The sequence below is a fragment of the Panthera uncia genome, chromosome B1 (assembly GCF_023721935.1).
Source record: "Panthera uncia isolate 11264 chromosome B1, Puncia_PCG_1.0, whole genome shotgun sequence".
In the NCBI taxonomy this organism is placed as follows: domain Eukaryota; kingdom Metazoa; phylum Chordata; class Mammalia; order Carnivora; family Felidae; genus Panthera; species Panthera uncia.
Window position 1 is genome coordinate 100,940,593 of NC_064811.1, and position 19,808 is coordinate 100,960,400.

General features: G+C 35.5%; 1 protein-coding gene across 4 annotated transcripts in view; it reads left to right on the forward strand.

Annotated features, from left to right (window-relative positions):
* Nucleotides 1-296: 296 nt before the first annotated feature.
* The window catches only part of ADAD1 (adenosine deaminase domain containing 1), a 103,589-nt gene continuing 84,077 nt past the window's right edge, over nt 297-19,808 (forward strand). Inside the window, exons 1-6 of one of the 4 annotated variants that reach the window (XM_049631128.1) lie at nt 297-384; nt 944-1,123; nt 1,853-2,041; nt 5,066-5,233; nt 11,132-11,200; nt 15,422-15,547. In XM_049631128.1, the coding sequence (XP_049487085.1) occupies nt 333-384; nt 944-1,123; nt 1,853-2,041; nt 5,066-5,233; nt 11,132-11,200; nt 15,422-15,547 (784 nt within the window). In that variant the 5' untranslated portion in view covers nt 297-332. Of the gene's footprint in view, nt 385-416; nt 597-943; nt 1,124-1,852; nt 2,042-5,065; nt 5,234-11,131; nt 11,201-15,421; nt 15,548-19,808 lie in introns of those variants that run through there. The other 3 variants (XM_049631127.1, XM_049631125.1, XM_049631126.1) reach the window with 3 other exon arrangements.

The following is a 19,808-nucleotide window of genomic DNA, read 5'->3' on the forward strand; positions in this document are numbered from 1 at the left end:
CAGGGGCCTTCTCGGCATAACCAGAGATAAAACGAAAAGTTTCTTTGAAACCATCCACACATTGATACCCCAGGGACACCCCCAAGCACCCCGGCTCTAACACAGTGCTTCATGAAAATGGTAGCGCCAGGTGTGTGGAGGGCATTGGGTACGACAGTAGAAAGGCCTGGCTGCGCAGCTTTACCTGACTTCCGTGGTTGTGAGGGCCCCTTAGGGGGTACTGGGTACCCACGCTCAGAGAGAACAAGGTCGGCATCACAGGACGTCGAACGCGTGACGCCCTACGTCTCTCCGTTTGTTGACGCAGGCCGCACAGCCCAGAGGGCACCGCCATGGCGCTGGCGCAGGCGCGAGCGCGGAGGCGGGAGCACAGCCCCGCAGACGGTTGGTGATTGGATGAGGAGGGTTGTGGGGTGTTAGCCTGCGTACTGCTGGGACGCCACCAGGCAGCTTTTGAAAGATGCAATTCTGGCCTCGTGAGCCTTGAAGCCCGAGATCGAACCGGGAGGAGGAAGCAACGGCGGCGGCAGCTGCGGCTGGCGAGCCTCCGGCCTGCCACTAGGTCTCCGACCTACAGGGCAGGAAGGACAATTTTGGTGGGTGGGAGTTGGGCTGGAATCGGCCTTTGAGAGTCTTATGTTTTTATGTTTTCTTTTCTGTTTTTCTCTGACCCCCGGGTAGATGTAAGGGCTTTTCCGGCCAACTGTTTTGACTCTTCGTTACCCTTTTGTAGCAGCACTTAGGGAAGGGCTGTAGGGGGGACGAGCCCCGTGCCTGTTAAAACTCTAGTTACAAAGCAGTCATGACATAAGTTAACGAGATTTAGTTCTATGTCGTGTGTGTTCAAGCCATTTATGGGAATATACATTATTTTTAATTTCAGATTATTTTTATCTAGTACTTTGTTTTTTTTGTTTTCTGCCAATTTTCGTATGATTTATAGGCGAGAAAATGTCTGGCAACAATGACTGGTTTCAGAGTTCCCGGGTCCCTAGCTTTGCTCAGATGCTGAAAAAGAACTTGCCAGTTCAGCCATCAGCCCAGACGGTAGCTACACCCACAGGATATTCTTCAGAAAGTTACAGCCTGTCGAATATGGCATCCAAAGTTACGCAAGTGACGGGTATGACTTCTTTTTCATTTGCAATAATGTCTGAGTTAAGAATCCGGGATGGCCAGTAAGTATTGTTGAGCCTCCAGTTTAAATGTTCCCTGAGTATATATCCATATACCAGTGGCTGTGTCCCATCTGGAACTCAGATTTGACTCTGAACACTGAAGGAGGCCTGTAGAAATCCTTCCCCTTGCTATGCAATTAATTATTTTACTATTTAACCACTCAAAGGGTGTCTTGCTTTTTTGAGGTGCAGTTGTGTTAGCCCCTTCAGGGAAGAGACTGAACTTACACTGGTTTCTATTCCATATATCACTGAGATTAAGTATAAAGCAGGGACAAACACCTAAAGTCAATTGAATTCGAAGTGAAAAGTAATATAAAACAGTAAATGGGAAACAAACTTGTCTTAGTCCCAGGACTATGTCCTCAGTCTAGGTCTTAGTGACATCATGTGTAAAAAAATGACTTTTGAGAGACTCTGAAAACCTTGACCTCACTTAATGTTATGACAATGATAGTACTTCTTTGCAAATAGTTTGAGTACTCCAAAAGGTATTTGCTTCAACAGGTTGCACTTGTCATGTGTGCCAAAATTTTTTAGTAGAAACTTACCTGTAATGAAAAACAATTAGATATATCAGGGACAATCTTCCATTTTAGTGGAGGATTTAGTGCTTTTACTTTTTTTATTATTATTATTTTACAGAACTGACCACTGTAAACATTTATTTTTAGGTAATTTTCCAGAACCATTGCTTTCCAAAGGTCTTTCATCTACTTCAAATCCTGTCCTTCCTCCAAAAAAAATACCCAAGGAATTTATAATGAAATACAAACGTGGAGAGATAAATCCTGTGTCAGCTTTGCACCAATTTGCACAAATGCAACGAGTTCACCTTGACCTTAAGGAAACAGTAACAACAGGCAAGTGGAAAGTTGTATCTGGTTATTGCAGTACTGGAAAATACTTTCCTATGAAAAGCATAGCAAACGGGCGCCTAGATGGCTCAGTGGATTAAGTGTCCAACTTCAGCTCAGGTCATGATCTCATAGTTCATGGGTTTGAGCCCCATGTTGGGCTCTGTGCTGACAGCTCAGAGCCTAGAGCCTGCTTCAGATTCTATATCTCCCTCTTTCTCCACACCTCCCCTGTTCGTGCTCTGTCTCTCAAAAATGTTAAAAGAACATTTTTTTTTTTAAAGCAGAGAGTACAAGTGGTACTAAATTTGGTTATTTTCTATATTCATGTAATGTTGGGGTTAGGTAACTAGTATGTTTTGACAAATATACTTCAGAAATTTTTATATTCATACTTTTCTGCAAATAACGTACATGTACAAAATTTTTCTAATCACTGAATTTTAATTTTTTGTGTGTGGCTAGTTGAACTGAAATCCCGTTAGTGAAATTCAAGTGAAATAAACTGAAATTCAAATGAAATTCTGAATTTCACTTCTAAAAGTGAAACTAGGACTTGGATAGTATATCGAAAATAGTATATGATGGATACCCTTTCTGCAGATGTGTGTGACTATTTTCTCCATTCTCGCTTAAACCACCTCCCAACCAGAAGGATCTTTTACCACATTGTGCCTGTGGAAGGCTGCAGGAGTAAAGATCAAATAAAATGCAAACAGCAGCCCCTGCTCTCTTTACCTTATGACCAATGATTAGATAGAACTTTCGGAAAGTAGAGCGATAAGAAAATCAATGCTCTTGGGGTGCCTGGGTGGCTCAGTTGGTTGAGTGTCTGACTTCGGCTCAGGTCATGATCTCGCAGTTCATGAGTTCAAGCCCCACGTCGGGCTCTGTGCTGGCAGGTCAGAGCCTGGAGCCTGCTTCAGATTCTGTGTCTCCCTCTCTCTCTGCCCCTTCCCCACTCATGCTCTGTCTCTCTCTGTCTCTCAAAAATGAATAAATGTAAAAAAACTTTTTTTAAGAAAATAAATGCTCTTAACAGGTATTGACAGGCTAAAAGTATGAGTCAAACACAATCCTTAAAAATATATATATATGTGTACACATATGTGTGGGTTCCTATGGGTATTTGTATATAAAAACATTATTAAGTAGCTTGGTTTTTAAATTTTCTCTTACTAACTTTTGCCAACATGGGTCTCAAGGTATCTTTGCAAAAGGATTTAAAGTTTTTGAGATTTTAGCAAAGATTGTCATAGTGAAGTCAAGTTTCCAGTCTGTTGTTTTGAATGAAATAACTGGTAAACATGTGACAAAAATAGAGTCTTAATATCGCAGGTGGGAATTTTCCAAGGTCTAGTCACTGTAGGTGGGATTACTTCATGACTGGTACTGTGGACTTAATTTTTGTGTCACCAGTTGTATTTCCCTCCATTCTTCTCAGAATGCTCTTGGAAAATGTAAGCTGTTGGTCATAGTAAGAAAAAAAATGTGAGGGCAAATCTTCATTGAACTTAGTAAAAGCTGCTCACAACTACAACCCATTGATAAGTAATGATATTTACTTTATGTGTATACTACTAGTTGAATAATCTGAATGAGTAGGTTTAGTAATGACACCAGAGTATATTTTAACAACTCTACAGGTGATTTAGATACATACTAAAGTTTGAGAACCTGAAGCATGATGGGATGAAGCTTAAAGGCTCAGTACTCTGACACAGAGGTCTTATTCACAAATTTGATGGGTCATATCTCACACATAATAATCTCACCCTTGTTAAATAAATATACAAAATATTACAAGGTTTAGTAAGTTGGGACGGGAACCTAGGTGATCATAATGAAGGAATTTGGGAAACTGAAGTCATAGATGGTGGGAGGAAAGCAATTTACTCAAATGTAGTCAGGAGTTACTTGTAAAACTTTGATATATATGGAAACCCAGAAGTTAGTGTAATATGTAAGGAAGTAATAATAACAGTGATGATGAGGCTTATGTGGAGTGACGCTGTACCTAGCCATCCATAACGAGTAGAGACTTGCATTAACTAGAGAACTTCTAAAGTCTGAATACCAACAAGTAAAACTTGAGCTGGAAAAATCTTTGGCCTATAAATTTAGATGATTCCACTTCAGTTTTCATTAGGCAAATATGAAAACTAGGTAAAAGTAATTGTGTAAAACTAATCCTTCTAGGAATTTTGGATGACTGGACATTCAGTATAAAACCGTTGTTTGTTTTGGTTTTCCTCGTGAATTCTCTCCCCTCCACTTGCCTTTAAAGTTATGGTGGTTTGAATTGCTTATCATGACACCCCGATTGGTTCACAGGATTTCTTCAAAGGGATATTTTTGTTCTGGGGCTTACAAGAGTATCAGAGTACTCAGAAGGTGGGAGAAGAGAGATGTTGCCAGAGGCTCCACATTTTACCTCTTGTTGGTCATTCAGTAGATATTTGGGTGCTTGCTATTGCCAGGTATTTCTTTATACAAGACCCTGTCCCTCCATGTATGATCTATACTCTAAAGCTGGCCCTACTGTTCATGCTGAATTTGGAGCTAACCTGGCTGCTTGATGAATTCCTCAGAACTGGTTCAGGGGTTCATCCAGCTTTGCTTTTAACCTGCATTGGCTGTGGGGCGTCTGGGCGTCTCAGTCAGTTAAGCGTCCGACTTGAGCTCAGGCCACGATCTCACTGTCCATGGGTTTGAGCCCCGCATCAGGCTCTGTGCTGACAGCTCAGAGCCTGGAGCCTGCTTCGGATTCTGTGTCTCCCTCTCTCTCTGCCTGTCCCTCTGCTTTGCATGCTCTCTCCTTTGCACTCTCTCTCTCTCTCAAAAATAAAGAACATAAAAAAAATATTTAACCTGCATTGGCTGTAATAAATAAAATAAAATAAAACACAAAACTAATAGGCCAAGATAGTTTTCCACAGTGTTTGTACTAGGATATTTTTCTTTATAAAATGTCATTTGCAAGAACATATTATGAATTGTTTCAGCATTCATTCTGACTTCTTTTTCAAGGTAACGTTATGGGACCATATTTTGCTTTTTGTGCTGTGGTGGATGGTATTCAATATAAGACTGGACTGGGACAAAATAAAAAGGAGTCTAGATCCAATGCAGCAAAATTAGCTCTTGATGAGCTTCTACAATTGGATGAACCTGAGCCAAGAATTTTAGAAACATCAGGTAAATACTCTTGATTATAAAGTGTTTGTAAAATTAATCTTTTTCCAGAAGGAATCACCAAAGGATTTGTTAATGAAGAATTATTTGGCAACTACAGGAGAGAAATGGCAGAATTTATTTTCTTCCATTGCTGATTGCTGACATATTTAATATTAGTTAAAATGCTCCTGTATAGGGGATTGAGTACACCCGTTGTGATGAGTACTGCGTGACAAACGTATAGAATTGTTGAATCACTATATCATACACCTGAAATTAATATAATGCTGTATATTAATTATACTTGAATTAAAAACAAAATAAAAATAATAGCAAAGGAAAGAATACAAAGATTTTATATAAAAGAAAAAAATACTCTTGTATATTTCAGCACCAAATTATATGAACATGTTGGCTGAATTATCTGATAATTTGTCAGATTCTCAAGAGCTTCATATCCAGAAACTTGATTTTCTCTGTAGTTCATTGGATTCTTATTATGCACTTTAATACTGTGCATTTAATGCTTAGAGTTTTTAAATGCAATTTTTGTGAAGTTGGCTTATATTAAATTCAGTGATGGTAGAGTTATTGGAGAAAATAATGGCCTAAAGTAACACAGCAAATAGGTTAAGTGTAAATTCCAGAATTAATTGCTGAAGTTGGAATATTGACTCTGAACAGACAAGTTATTTGCCCTCTAAATGCAAGCTTCATCATTTAAAAAGGGAGGACATTAAAAAAAAGAATAAATAAAAAATAAAAAAAACATAAAAAGTGGGGGCACCAATAGTAACTACCTCCTATGCTGTTATTAGAATTAACTAAGTAATGTATGCAAAGCCCTTACCTAGTGTTTAGTGAATAATTTGTAATAAAATGATGGTAGCTTTTATTACTATTAATCAATTTGAGGAATATGTTACCATGTTATATATGCTAGTATAGTAAGCAAATTTTGTCATAGTGAGCAATTTTTGCTCATTTAACGGTAGATTACATTTTGGTTCATCTGTAAATGATAACTTTAAAAAAAGAAAAATCTGATTTAAACAGTGATCATAAACTCATTCTTTTTAAATACAAATCATCACTTTATTTTACTACTGGGCTTTTTTTTTGGTTTGTTTTTAGTCTATTCATTTTGTCTTTCTTAATACTTAAACTTTTTGTTCTATGTTCTTCTTTCATGTATCTTTATTTTTGTTGTTTAAAACTAATAATTAAAAATGATTTATTTTGCCACATCTTGTGAGTTTTGATGTGTGGTTTTTTTCGTTGTTTTCAAATAGTTTGTCATATTTTGGATTTATTAAGTACTTAAGAACGTACTTTGTTAATTTTTACGTTATTTTCTCTTCACTATTTTTCAGGTTTATTAATTAAAGGGCTAGGTATGATGATTCTGGTATATGTCTTATACATGCTGGCACTATAAATGTCATTATCCTTATTTTATTGAAATGCTTTCATTTTTACATGTTATTTGACCTATAGAGCAGTGATGCAGTGATTTCATGTTGTTACAGTGTATATTTTTTTAATTCAATATAAAATAACTTTTTTATCTTGTATATTTTATGTTATATATGTTTTGGTCTTGAATTTTTTAAAATTCTCAGATTGATACTTTGTTACATTTTGTATTGGTCCAGTGTCTTTATCCTGTTGTTTTGTTTTTAATGATTTTCTTTTGTGCATAAAATTAGATTTTTTGACCTAGTCAATAAATATTTCAATAAAAATCTTTAACATTTGCACTTATTATGAATGTCTGATGTCATGTTATGCATTTTTTTCCTTTTGTCCTGTGGATAATGTTTTGACTTTTTTTCTTTTAAATATTTAGAAGGTACTGATTTTAACCTAGAAATTCCTTCCTAATATTAAATCACTTTTGATAATTTTGAGTTCTGATTTTATCATTTGATAATTTTGTCATCTTTACTAGTATTAGCTTTTGTCCATCATTCATTTATCCATTCTCACACTGCTTTATGCCCTGAGTGAACAAATTTTACTCACCTAGAGCTTAGTGTGACAAGTGATTTATTTAGATTTATTTTTTTATAGATATGCCTTTGCCTTTCCAGAGTCTTTAACAAATTAATGTAAAATGTAGAACCTGTGACAAATAATATTCTTAAGACATTCTTTCAGTTTATTTATTGAAATCCTTTATATGTGATTATTTTATCAGCTATCAACCCATCTAGGTACGTCCCCAGCAATATTTTGCCAGTTTCCTTCCAATAGTAGCATGCAGCAGAATGAATAAATCAATAAATGTTTTCAGGATGTACTATGTTCCAGGGCCTGTGGTAGGTGCTGAGGATCTAGAATTACATAAGACCTGTCCTCTACTCTCAGGGAGCTAAGATGTAAAATGCTTTGTTGAAATTAAGTTAAAATCTATCTACACAATTTCCCAAGCATCTAACTTAATCATCGGAAAATGTTTATGGTTAGCTTCTAATGATAAATACTTCAAAATGCTTATTTAGGGCTAGCAAATGTTTTGCCTGGTGGGATACAATTTTTAGTTTTTAAATATTTATCTTTTCCATTTTTTGTGAAAATTAAAACATTTTCCCATCTCCACTGGTACCACTTTTATTTTCAATACCATTGTTTTCTCAAAAAGTGCCAATAGTGCCTTAATTATGACTAAAAGTTTTTAATAATGTATTTTCTGTGGTCACAGAGCCTGGTAAAAATTTAATTAAGTCACCTTTTTCTTTACAGTGAGTTACATTTTCTTTAAAATGTCCTAAACATTTAAAAACCGTATTTTTAATTTTTTCAAAATTCTGAGCTCAAAAAAATTATTTTCCACGTATTGCTTCTTTCATATTTTGTACATGGTGTTTTTTAAGTATAATCATAATTGTTAATTAACTGTATAATGTTGCTCTAAGTTTTTTCAAGGACAGTGTTATTAATAATACTCTGTTAGGTTTTGAAAATCTTAACACTTTTTATACAATGATTTAAGAATCTGGTTCTAAGTTTAGCTTATTTCAATACTGCTTTTTTAAAAAATTGAGGTTTTTAGTGTGGTAAAATAAAATTTTGTACTGCATATATATAAAATATAAATTTTAGTATCGTAATTAAGTGTACACTTTCGTGTTAAATATATTCACTTTGTTGTGTATCCAATATCCAGAGCTCTTTTCATCTTGAAAAACTGAAATTCTATACCCATTAAAAAATTACTCATTCCTTCCCCACCCCCACTCCACACCAAGCTCATGGCAATTACCGTTCTATTTTCTATGTGAGTTTTTCTAGGTACCTCAAATGGAATCATACAGTATTTGTCTTTCATTGCTGGCTTCTTTCACTTATCATTATGTCCTCAAAGTTTTTATTGTAGCATGTATCAAAATTTCCTTCCTTTTTAAGGCTGAATAATATTCTCTTGTATGTATATACCACATTTTGTTTATCCATTCATCAGTTGATACATACTTGGGTTGCCTCAAATTTGGCTATTGTGACTAATGCTGGTATGAACATAGGTGTACGAATATCTCTTTGACATTCTGGTTCCAATTCTTTGGGATTTATACCCAGAAGTGGAACTGCTAGGTCATATGATAATTTTATATTTAAATTTTTAAGAGCTGCTGTACTGTTCTTTATAATGGCTGCACTATTTGACATTCCTGCCTACAGTGTGGAAAGGTTCCAGTTTTTCCACATCCTCACCAATGCTTGTTATTTTCTGGGTTTTTTAAATAGTAGCCATCCTTTTGGGTGTGATGTGGCATCTCATTGTGACTTTGATTTGCATTTTCCTACTGACTAGTGATGGTGAGCATTTTTCATGTGCCACTTTGTATATCTTCTTCAGACATATGTCATTCTCCATTCTTTTGCCCATTTTTGAATTGGGTCATTGGTCTTTTTGTTGAGTTTTAGGAGTCCTCTATCCAGTAGTTCCCTTCTTATTCACAGTTTCACTTTCTGTGGCTTCACTTACCTGTGGTCAACTCTGGTCTGGAAGCAGATGATTCTTCTTCTGACATGTCATCAGAAGGTCAATAGTAGCCTAACACTACATCACAATGCCTGTGTCATTCACTTTACTTCATCTCATCACATTTTATCATCTCCCGTTGCAAGAAAGGTGAGTACAGTACAATAAGATATTTTGAGAGAGAGGACTATATTCACATAATTCTTATTACTGTATGTATATTCTATTATTAATTTCTTATTATTATTAATTTTTTTCTAGTTTATAAATTAAACTTTATCATAGGGGTGTGCGTATAATATACATATTAAAACATAGTGTGTTTGTGTGTGTGTGTATATATATATATGTATATATATATAGGGTTCAGTATTATTTGCAGTGGAACTAATCACCTCAGATAAGGGGAGGACTGCTGTATATTCTGGATGTCAATGCCTTATCAGATATGTGAGGTACCTATGTTTTCTCCCTTTTTGTGATTTACATTTTACTCTGTTATTAGTGGTTTTTGATTCACAAAAGTATTTAATTTTGATAAAATCGCAGGTTTTTATTGCCTGTACTTTTAGGGTCATATCCAGGGAATTATTGCCAAATCCAGTGTCATCATCAAGCTTTTCTCTTTGTTTTCTTCTAAGAGCTTCATGGCTTTTGCCCTTATGTTTGGGTCTTTGATCCATACTGACTTAATTTCTGTATGTAGTGTTAGGTAGGTGTCCATCTTTAATCTTTTGCATGTGAATATCCAGTTTTTCCAGCATCATTGAAAAGATTGCCTTTTCTGTTTTTGAATGATACTGGCACCCTTGTCAAGAGTCATTTGACAAAATAAGTGAGAATTTATTTCTGCATTCCCTGTTCCATTGGTCTGTATGTCTTTATGCCATTACCATACTGTTTTTATTTACTGTCACTTTGTATTAAGTTTTGATATAGGGAAGTGTGAGTCTTCCACCTTTGTTCTTTTTCAAGACTATTTTGCTTATTTATACAGTGCCTCTTAAGATCCAGTGCAACTGGTACAGTCACATTTTCTTTCTTGAAATTATTTGTGCTTGATAAATAGGATTTAATATCTGTGTTTTTCACTCCACTTGTGCCTAGTGCACTAGTAAATGGAAAAAAATCATCTTTCTTTGAGTTTTTAAGGTTCTGCTTTTCTAAAGTCCAGAGTGTATATATCTATAGTTAGCCTTTGCTTAACTAACAAGATGACATCGCCAATCTTTCCTTGCTAACTTTTATGTATTTGGCCAGTATTTCATTTTAGTCAAAATGAAGTCCAGAGGAGCAGCTTTTTTGCTTCCTTTGTCTTTATGAATGATTCTTGAGAGATCTAATATCTTGAACCTTTGCTCCTGGAGCCTCTTCATTTAAACTTTTATGATCTTTTTTTGTTTCTTTGGTTTAGTGTTCTTTTTTGGTTTGTTTTTCCTAGATTCCCTAACTTGGGAAACAAATTGGAAAGCCATTGCAAAGAATGAGACTAACAGCTTTGAAAACTTTGAATGAAGTATCCCCCTAGGAAAAATGATAATTCTCACATATTAAATTTTTGATAGGATAATAATTTTAAGTATTTTGCATAGTATTACTGTAAATAGAGAATTGTTCATGGGCATCTAAAACAAGGTTTCATTTTAAATGTTTTTCAGAACATTGCATCTATTACAACACCAACTATATAGTAGCAATTACGCTTGTGCTGATAAATTAGGAAATCCAGAAATGTGTTTGTATAATTTCAGTAAGGCAGGACATTTACTAAGGCTGAGCTAATAGAGATTTGATGGCCTAGAGTTGGCAGAACTATACAGAAAAAATAATCATTTTTAGATAATAATCTAATATGTGTGTTACATAATAGTAAGGTACCTCCTTTTTGGAACATGGAAGCTTCACGTTTCTTTACATTTTTATTTTATTTACAGGTCCTCCTCCTATCCCTGCAGAACCTGTTGTTTCACCTGAACCAGTCTATGTCTCAAAAATACATTATGGTAAGAAAGTCCTTCATAATGATATTTTTTTAGAAGGGGAGCCCAATAAAAAGTTATAACAACATATAATTAAAATATGCTCAGGTGGGGTGCCTGGATGGCTCAGTCAGTTAAGTGTCCGACTCTTGATTTCAGCTCAGGTCATGATCTGACGGTTCATGAGTTCAAGCCTGACATTGGGCTCCATGCTGACAGCACGTAGCCTGCTTGGGATTCTCTCTCCCTTCTCTCTCTGCCCCTCCCACACATGAGCTCTATCTCAAAATAAACTTTAAGATAGTTTAGGTATGAAAATACATTAGTATTTTATCATTCAAACCTATCAGACTTCTACAAGGAGAAGAATTTCCTTCTATATTGTGCTAAAAATGAGAAATGAGGAATGGAGAGGAAAAATTGAAGAAATGGCTTTTTTCATATGAGGAGATGGTTCATCAATTTCATATATCTTCTCTTTTGAGAACACTTTTCTTTGGTAGGCTTGTCATTAATGAAAACCAACAGCTTTCTGGTAGCGCTTAATGGTTGGGCATTCATTTTAAATAATCAGTTTCTTAATGGCAGTTATTTGTCACACAAGCTCAGGAAAACTATGACTGCAATTGCAGTTACTAATTACATGACCAAAGATCAACTACTTCTCCATGCACCTTAATTTTTCCATTTGTAAAATGTCCATAATAATAATTACCTTATAGGGTAATTGCGAGGATTCCGTGTAATCATATATGTAAAATACTTAAAGCAGTGCCAGTAGATGCTTCCTAAATAGTAACGTTTTATTATAATACTTTGTCATATTCAATACTGTGTGGTAGTTATTGTATACTTTTCCCATTCATTGGTTTATGAATCCTCTGAAAGTCAGGGAATTACTCTTTACTTCTTCATTGCCTACATAGTGGTAACATTTCAGACTTCAAAGTTTAGAGTATTTATAGAATTAAAATGAAAAAGAGCCTACCTTTCTCTTTTCTATATCTGCAGATTAGGATTTGAAAAATGGGTTTTATGCTTAGTCAAACTTGTTTTCTGTTGTCTTTTTTTTCTCATTGTTATTGTTATATCTCTTTCTCTAAAACAGAGAAAGACCCTGCACATTTATGAGTTTGTTTGCAGTAAAAGGACCAGACCAGGGAAAGTAGGCACATTCAAATGGCAAAGTCTACCAACAGTTTAATATAGTCACTTGATCTAACAGTCATAAGAATTGATGAAGAGAAGGGAAGTGAGGGATCAATCCAGCAATAGTCATCTCTTAATATGGGAAAGGGCTCTGGTCTGTCTTTTCAGCCTCTGTGGGCAATTTTAATGAATAGTGGGGTAGAATCTCCAGTCAATGATTGACAAATAACACAGATTATGATTACCCTGAGAAAACAGATCAGTCTGTGGGGAAGAAAGAACATATGTTAACAGTATGTTTAAAGAAATACAAGATTAGGGTCAGCTTTGGTAGGCTCAGACAGGAGTCAAGTGTCAGAAAAAGGAGAGCAAACATCATCCTTCAAACACAGGAGTTGGATGTTATTGCCTTTGAAGAAAAAAGATTTGAGACTCACGATAATTTCCGAAACAGATTCTGCTATGCCAGTTATAGAAGATACCACTATTTCACAGCCTGTTTGCTCTGCCATATCTCTGACTGGACCATATCTTCATTAAAAACAGTGATATTTTGGGAGGCACCTGGGTGGCTCAGTCTGTTGAGCATCCGACTTCAGCTTAGGTCATGATCTCACGGTTTGTGAGTTCAAGCCCTACATCAAACTCTGCTGACAGCTCAGAGCCTGGAGCCTGCTTCAGATTTTGTGTCTCCCTCTCTCTCTGCTCCTCCCCTGCTCACTCTCTGTCTCTGTCTCTCAAAAATGAATAAATGTTAAAAAAATGATATTTTGGCTTTGAAGATAAGTTCAGGTTACACATGATACTAAAAACACATGACACTTGAAATTGGCAACTTGAAATCAAAGAAATGGTGTTACTTGGCATTATGTATGTCATGTTCTTATCTCATTCTTCATTTTCAGTCATTTGTGAAATCATTTTATTTCCTCAATAGCTGGAACACATGTATAAGGAAAATGATACTACTTATTTTTTTACATGCATGGTACGAAGAGATACAATTTAGTACCTAAGATTTGATTATATTCACGATATTATTTCCTTCAACACTGAATGAAGATCAAGAGGATTACTGATACGTTGTTAAGACCCAAGTGTTCTTTATGATATTTAGGTGCAATCATTTAATGGGTAGCAAAACATTCTCTTGCCCCATACACGATTCTTACTCTAGCAGTACTAATTGCAGTGTGGTTTTCTACTCCATATCGTAATACAAAATAATTGCTAACTACATGTGGTATAATTAAACAAATTATAGTACATTTATTCTATAGATCCATTAGGAAGGATGTGGTAGTTACTATGTCTATCCTTGAGTGATGGCCAAGACCAAGTAAATGCAAAGGGTGCATTTCAGCATGTCCCGGTTTTTATATTTTGAAGTGATATATGTTTATAGATTCTAAAAATTTCTGTTAAGAACTGAAATAGTGCCCACATTTGGTGAGGGAACCTCTGAATGTATATCTTTATATTGCTGTTTCAGTTTAAAAAAAAAGTAAAATTTTAAAATATCCTTAAATGAATACTGCTTCTGTATGATGAGTTTTTGGTGATAAGCAGAGCCAAGATGCTGAGAATTTCTCATTTATATTTTTACTGCATAAGGACCAAAAACTAATTTATACACCACACATTGATGGTTTTGACCAATTTTAGGTAAATGTATGCTAGCATGCAATTATAATAATTTTTATCTCCACATTGTATGCTTTGTGATGAGATAAAAGAATATAGCCATTACTTTATTCTTTTTTCTCTCAGAGCTTCATTTTGTGATTAATTTTATGATTGTTCTCATTCTTCTTGATAATGTGAATTTGGAGTTTATTTTGGCCAATAAAATAGCATTAACAGTATTAACAGAAAAATTAAATATTAACAAATATAAACAAAAACATGCAAATGACCTAACTACAATGTGTTGTATCCAGTTAGCAGAATGTTAGCTGAGACCAACATCAAATTTTTATTACTTGTGTGCTTTTAATGTAATTTATTATTGAGCAGGTCAAAAGAATTTCTATGAAAATTATAATCAATTATTCATTTCGTATATACATAATGCATGATAGAAAAGTTCTTTCATTGCTTTTTTTCCTCTGAAAATATGAAATGGGCTACAGACTACTTGGTAGACTGCTTAGCAGCCATCATGAAACATGAGGAACCGTCAGCGTCTTACAACTAAACTTTGAGAAACACTGTATGGTATCAGGTGATTCTGCAACCTCTCATTCTCTAAAACAAGGGTCCTTCAGTAGGGATACACAAAGCAACAAATGGCCAGGGCCCTACCCCAGAATCTTAAGTTCTGTCATGTTTTTAAAAATTTTTTTAAATATTTTTATTTGAGAGAGAGAGGGAGGAGGGGAGAGGCAGAGAGAGAATATGAAGTAGTCTCCACACTAAGAGTAGAGAACCATATGTGGGGCTCGAGCTTATGAACCATGAGATCATGGCCTGAACTAAAGTTGGACGCTTAAGCAGCTGAGCCACCCAGGTATCCCTCTGTCATGTTTAAAAAAAAAATCCATGGGTAACTTCTGATGTATATTCTTGATTATAAACTGTTCTTTGGTATTCCTGGTTACTTAACACTGTCTTTATCCCCTTTCAAAGTTTAGGACTTTTTAGTAGGAACATGGAACTATATCAAGGGTCTAAGTGCTCCGTGTTTTTCAGTGGTTCTCAGTGGGGCAAATACTAAGGAATGTATTTCAATTATCACAATGATGAGGGAAGACTACTGGCTTTCAGTGAGATGTTGGTTGTCTGGCAATGTAGAATAATCCTATATAACAAAGAAGTGTGTCTTATAGGACTTTTGAATATTTCAACAAATATAGATCAGTAACTCTCTAGTGTGTAATATGAAGACATTAAGAGAAATTTTCTATAAAGCTCAATAACGTGTTTTATTTGGAATGGAATGCTTTAAAATATCAGTCATGATGTAAGTTATAATTTGTTTACACATCTGTAAGTTACAAACTCAATTGTTAAGGTTGTAATTGGAATAATAGAGGTCTCTGCAAGAAAGCACAGTGTTTTTCAAATTCATACTCCATTTGATTTTTTTTTTTCCAGAAGGGAGACATATTCAGCGTGGAAAGATATCACAAATTGTTAAAGAAACATTTAATCAACTAATATCCAATCATTCAGAATATCTGAAATGTAGCAATTCATTGGCTGCTTTTATAATTGAAAGAGGTAAGTCCAAATACATGGGATGTGTTGGTTTGTAGAAAAGCTATTAAATATCCTAATTTTAAGATGTGTATAGTAGTATTTTAATTAAATAACTTTGACCCTTTTTACAGTGGTATTGCATTGATTTGAAGTGGCCTTTTCTAGTGGGTGTGTATCATTTTTTTAAATATAATTTATTGCCAAATTGGCTAACATATAGGGTGTAAAGTGTGCTCTTGAGTTTTGGGGTAGCTTCCCATGGTTCATCGCTTACATACATAGTGGGTGTATATCATTAAACACAAAGGCTCTCAAAGTTAAAATATACTGACCAGAAACTAATAGAGAACTGCAGAATGGTAAAATGCCTAACACTTTAAACAATAACTCTATTAGAACCACTACCAAACTGAATTCTAATTTCCATTATGACAAAGAGAAAGACTCTATATAATAAATGACCAAATTTTCATTTTAAAGTAAGAAAAGATTACTATGGAAAATCATGAGCTTCTGGTTTTTCTTGTGGATATTATGATGATTCCAACTACATTTTATCTTTTATTTACCCTTTAATCTATGTTGATCATTAAAAGTATTTAAATCTTATATTTATTTCAGTTAAGAGATTATAGATGATATAAAACAAATTTGAGGTTTGGTTCCTGGTCTTAAAGAGTTTTTATAATTTAAATGGGGAGAGAAGATATATATACTGTTGTGAAAGTCTAAGATGATAAAAGTTAATTATTTTCTATGATCAAAAGATGTATGAAAAATTCATAGACAATAGAAACCTGATAGAATTAAAATCTTTGGGAACAAGTGGGACTTAAGCTGAAACTTTAAGGATTAATAAGGCTTATTTAAATAGAGGAAAAGAAGACACTTCTGCAGAAAGATATGAGGGAAGAAAGCAGCAGTGAGAAAACTTTTTATGGAACAATGAAAGAAATTTATTACTAGTGTGGAAGAGATATACATATATACATATACATAATGTATATATGCACACACGTGCATGCGCGCACACACACAGGAGTAATACAAAATGTTGTTAGGTTGATAAGATGTTACCAGATTATGGAGTCATTTATTTATTTATTTAAAAAATTTTTTTGGATATTTATTTTGAAGGAGAAAGAGAGACAGAGTATGAGTGGGGAAGGGGCAGAGAGAGGGAGGCAGAATCTGAAGCAGGCTCCAGGCTTCAAGCTGTCAGCACAGAGCCCCATGTGGGGCTCGAACCCATGAACTGTGAGATCATGACCTCCAATCAGGAAACAAACGAAAATGAAAATACAACAATCCAAACGCTTTGGGATGCAGCGAAGGCAGTCCTGAGAGGAAAATACATTGCAATCCAGGCCTATCTCAAGAAACAAGAAAAATCCCAAATATAAAATCTAACAGCACACCTAAAGGAAATAGAAGCAGAACAGCAAAGGCAGCCTAAACCCAGCAGAAGAAGAGAAATAATAAAGATCAGAGCAGAAATAAACAATATAGAATCTAAAAAAACTGTAGAGCAGATCAACGAAACCAAGAGTTGGTTTTTTGAAAAAATAAACAAAATTGACAAACCTCTAGCCAGGCTTCTTTAAAAGAAAAGGGAGATGACCCAAATAGATAAAATCATGAATGAAAATGGAATTATTACAACCAATCCCTCAGAGATACAAACAATTATCAGGGAACACTATGAAAAATTGTATGCCAACAAATTGGACAACCTGGAAGAAATGGACAAATTCCTAAACACCCACACGCTTCCAAAACTCAATCAGGAGGAAATAGAAAGCTTGAACAGACCCATAACCAGCGAAGAAATTGAATCGGTTATCAAAAATCTCCCAAAAATAAGAGTCCAGGACCAGATGGCTTCCCAGGGGAGTTCTACCAGACGTTTAAAGCAGAAATAATACCTATCCTTCTCAAGCTATTCCAAGAAATAGAAAGGGAAGGAAAACTTCCAGACTCATTCTATGAAGCCAGTATTACTTTGATTCCTAAACCAGACAGAGACCCAGTAAAAAAAGAGAACTACAGGCCAATATCCCTGATGAATATGGATGCAAAAATTCTCAGTAAGATACTAGCAAATCGAATTCAACAGCATATAAAAAGAATTACTCACCATGATCAAGTGGGATTCATTCCTGGGATGCAGGGCTGGTTCAACATTCGCAAATCAATCAACATGATACATCACATTAATAAAAGATAAGAACCATATGATCCTGTCAATCGATGCAGAAAAGGCCTTTGACAAAATTCAGCACCCTTTCTTAATAAAAACCCTTGAGAAAGTCGGGATAGAAGGAACATACTTAAATATCAGAAAAGCCATTTATGAAAAGCCCACAGCTAACATCATCCTCAATGGGGAAAAACTGAGAGCTTTTTCCCTGAGATCAGGAACACGACAGGGATGCCCACTCTCACCGCTGTTGTTTAACATACTGTTGGAAGTTCTAGCATCAGCAATCAGACAACAAAAGGAAATCAAAGGCATCAAAATTGGCAAAGATGAAGTCAAGCTTTCACTTTTTGCACATGGCATGATACTATACATGGAAAATCCGATAGACTCCACCAAAAGTCTGCTAGAACTGATACATGAATTCAGCAAAGTTGCAGGATACAAAATCAATGTACAGAAATCAGTTGCATTCTTATACACTAACAATGAAGCAACAGAAAGACAAATAAAGAAACTGATCCCATTCACAATTGCACCAAGAAGCATAAAATACCTAGGGATAAATCTAACCAAAGATGTAAAAGATCTGTATGCTGAAAACTATAGAAAGCTTATGCAGGTAATTGAAGAAGATATAAAGAAATGGAAAGGCATTCCCTGCTCATGGATTGGAAGAATAAATATTGTCAAAATGTCAATACTACCCAAAGCTATCTACACATTCAGTGCAATCCCAATCAAAATTGCACCAGCATTCTTCTCGAAACTAGAACAAGCAATCCTAAAATTCATATGGAACCACAAAAGGCCCCGAATAGCCAAAGTAATTTTGAAGAAGAAGACCAAAGCAGGAGGCATCACCATCCCAGACTTTAGCCTCTACTACAAAGCTGTCATCATCAAGACAGCATGGTATTGGCGCAAAAACAGACACATAGACCAATGGAATAGAATAGAAACCCCAGAACTAGACCCACAAACGTATGGCCAACTCATCTTTGACAAAGCAGGAAAGAACATCCAATGGAAAAAAGACAGTCTTTAACAAATGGTGCTGGGAGAACTGGACAGCAACATGCAGAAGGTTGAAACTAGACCACTTTCTCACACCATTCACAAAAATAAACTCAAAATGGATAAAGGACCTGAATGTGAGACAGGAAACCATCCAGACCCTAGAGGAGAAAGCAGGAAAAGACCTCTCTGACCTCAGCCGTAGCAATCTCTTACTCGACACATCCCCAAAGGCAAGGGAATTAAAAGCAAAAATGAATTACTGGGACCTTATGAAGATTAAAAGCTTCTGCACAGCAAAGGAAACAACCAACAAAACTAAAAGGCAACCAACGGAATGGGAAAAGATATTTGCAAATGACATATCGGACAAAGGGCTAGTATCCAAAATCTATAAAGAGCTCACCAAACTCCACACTCGAAAAACAAATAACCCAGTGAAGAAATGGGCAGAAAACATGAATAGATACTTCTCTAAAGAAGACATCCGGATGGCCAACAGGCACATGAAAAGATGTTCAACGTCGCTCCTTATCAGGGAAATACAAATCAAAACCACACTCAGATACCACCTCACACCAGTCCGAGTGGCCAAAATGAACAAATCAGGAGACTATAGATGCTGGAGAGGATGTGGAGAAACGGGAACCCTCTTGCACTGTTGGTGGGAATGCAAATTGGTGCAGCCGCTCTGGAAAACAGTGTGGAGGTTCCTCAGAAAATTAAAAATAGACCTACCCTATAACCCAGCAATAGCGCTGCTCGAATTTACCCAAGGGATATAGGAGTACTGATGCATAGGGGCACTTGTACCCCAAGTTTATAGCAGCACTCTCAACAATAGCCAAATTATGGAAAGAGCCTAAATGTCCATCAACTGATGAATGGGTAAAGAAATTGTGGTTTATATACACAATGGAGTACTACAGGGCAATGAGAAAGAATGAAATATGGCCCTTTGTAGCAACGTGGATGGAACTGGAGAGTGTGATGCTAAGTGAAATAAGCCATACAGAGAAAGACAGATACCATATGTTTTCACTCTTATGTGGATCCTGAGAAACT